Genomic DNA, 1,973 nt, shown 5'->3' on the forward strand with positions numbered 1-1,973 from the left:
AAGCACGGGCAGGGCAGGGAGATGGGGAAGGGAGGGACAGAATGAGGGCCTTTCCTGCAGCAGGAGGCTGCAGTGCCCTGTGCCACCACCCCCCTGGATGTGTCCCTGCCTCCAGCCCCACTCGGGCCCTTCTCCCTTCTCCTGCAGGCCAAGGAGAGCATCGAGCAGCTGGTCTACCTGTGCCAAACTGACAAGGAGCCTGTGCGGGAGGCAGCCAAGCAGAGCCTGATGCTGTGTGGTGAGTGTCCTGCTGCTCCTCTCTGCTCCCTCCCCACCCACTATGTCCTGAGCAGCACCTCCTGGTGCCAGCAGTGCCCACAGGAGAAGGGGGTTCCGGGCTGGTCCCTGCCTGACCCGCTCATCATGCCCCGAGCTCTGGTGGGCAAGAGCAAGCTGGCAGCGAGGGCCAGGCATCCAGCAGCCACAGAGCACTAAGCCTGGTTGTTATTTTTGCTAGATGGCACTGAGAGAACCATCTGAGTGGGTTTCTAGGCCTCCAGATCGCGGCAGCTGCTGCACAGGTTGGGACACGTGAGCCGTCCTCGTCCCCCTGTCCCCACTCCTGCCGCTTTGCTCACGAATGTCTCCGTCTTAGAGCCTGTCAGCCGTGTGGCCTTTTGGAGTCTTGTGTGTCTTGGTTGCTCGTAGAGCCCATCCCCATGGCACCGCAGCACGTGTAGGCGCCTTGTGTCCCATGTCCCAGCAGAATGTCCGTGTCACCACCTCTCGCTGGGTGTGGCCGCAGATTTGTGGGCAGATTTGCGTGCGGGGGGTGCCGGGTGGAGAGCTCAGAGCCAAGTCCTAGCATGGATGAGTTCCATCCCTGTGTGTGCCCAGGGGGTCCTGGGGAAGCCCTCGGGACCCCCGTACCACTGCATGCAGATGTGCACAGCTGTTTGTGATGCTGCAGCCAGCACAGCCCCGAGCCCTGGCCCCTTTGCCCCACGTGGGGCTGTCCCAAACGTGGGTGACCCCACCCCACGTGGACACAGGTACAACAGGAGCTGAAGAACAGGATTTGCACCATCTGAATCAGGAGCTCTGGGGACTTTTTGAGCTGGATCCCAGTCAGGACCTGCCCAAGGGTGTGCTAGGGGGGGCAAGAGAGGTCTCCACTCTGCGGCACACTTGCTCATCTCTGCCAGGCATGAGCCACATTTCATAGAATCATAGAACCACAGCATGCTTTGGGTTGGCAGGGACCATAAAGACCATCTAGTTCCAACCTGGAAAAACCAAGGAAAGCAGCAGGGGATGGAGCTGCTGCAGCTGCATTCACTGACCCAAGGGAATCTCCTTCCAGGGGAAGACGGCAAATCAGCACACCGGCGCCTGGAGGAGCCCCTGGACAGCCTCCCGAGGATCTTTGCCCCAGCCAGCATGGCCAGTACAGCTTTCTGAGCCGCCACGCACACCCACCTGCCCCCCCTCGAGGGCAAAGCCACCGCAGGGCCACCCGCCCAAAAGGGCGGGGCCGCGGGGCCCCCGCCGCGCTCCGCAGTGTTCCCGCTGCGCTCTGCCTTAGGGAGCAGCGCTCCCCGGCTTCGCGGGCGTCCCCAGCACCCCGGGCAGGGGGCTGCCTGCACACCCACTCTCCCACAGCGCTATTTAAACACCACACTCGGGGAGCTTGACCCCCCCCCAGCACCTCCCTGGCCCCCCATCCTCTGCCCCTCATCACCGCTGCTGGGAGCAGGAGAGTCCAGGATTCCTCTGGGATTCCTCTGGCTCCTCCTTCCTCTCCTGCCCGAGGACCCTGTGGCAGAACCTGCACTTTGGGGACCACGCGGTTTCCTTCCAGGAGTTGCCTGGGCCGTGGGGACTTGGCTGCCCTTTGCCACCTGGAGTTCCCCAAGGACTTCAATAAAAGGAAAGATGAGATATTATTAATATATTCTGCTGGCGTTTCTCCTTTCCAGCTCCACGTGCTCCTGTCCCTCCCCGGCTGTGGCTGGAGGGGAATGTTAGTGGGA

The 1,973-nt window shown here is 62.0% G+C and overlaps 1 protein-coding gene across 1 annotated transcript in view; it reads left to right on the plus strand.

Annotated features, from left to right (window-relative positions):
• FAM65A (family with sequence similarity 65, member A) overlaps positions 1 to 1,401 on the plus strand; it is a 28,833-nt gene extending 27,432 nt beyond the window's left edge. Inside the window, exon 24 of the mRNA XM_010007852.1 lies at positions 1,304 to 1,401. Within this exon, the coding sequence (XP_010006154.1) occupies positions 1,304 to 1,401 (98 nt within the window). The remainder of the gene's footprint in view (positions 1 to 1,303) is intronic.
• Positions 1,402 to 1,973: the final 572 nt, after the last annotated feature.

This window comes from Chaetura pelagica, unplaced genomic scaffold (genome assembly GCF_000747805.2).
Source record: "Chaetura pelagica isolate M959 unplaced genomic scaffold, ChaPel_1.0 scaffold911, whole genome shotgun sequence".
NCBI lineage: Eukaryota > Metazoa > Chordata > Aves > Apodiformes > Apodidae > Chaetura > Chaetura pelagica.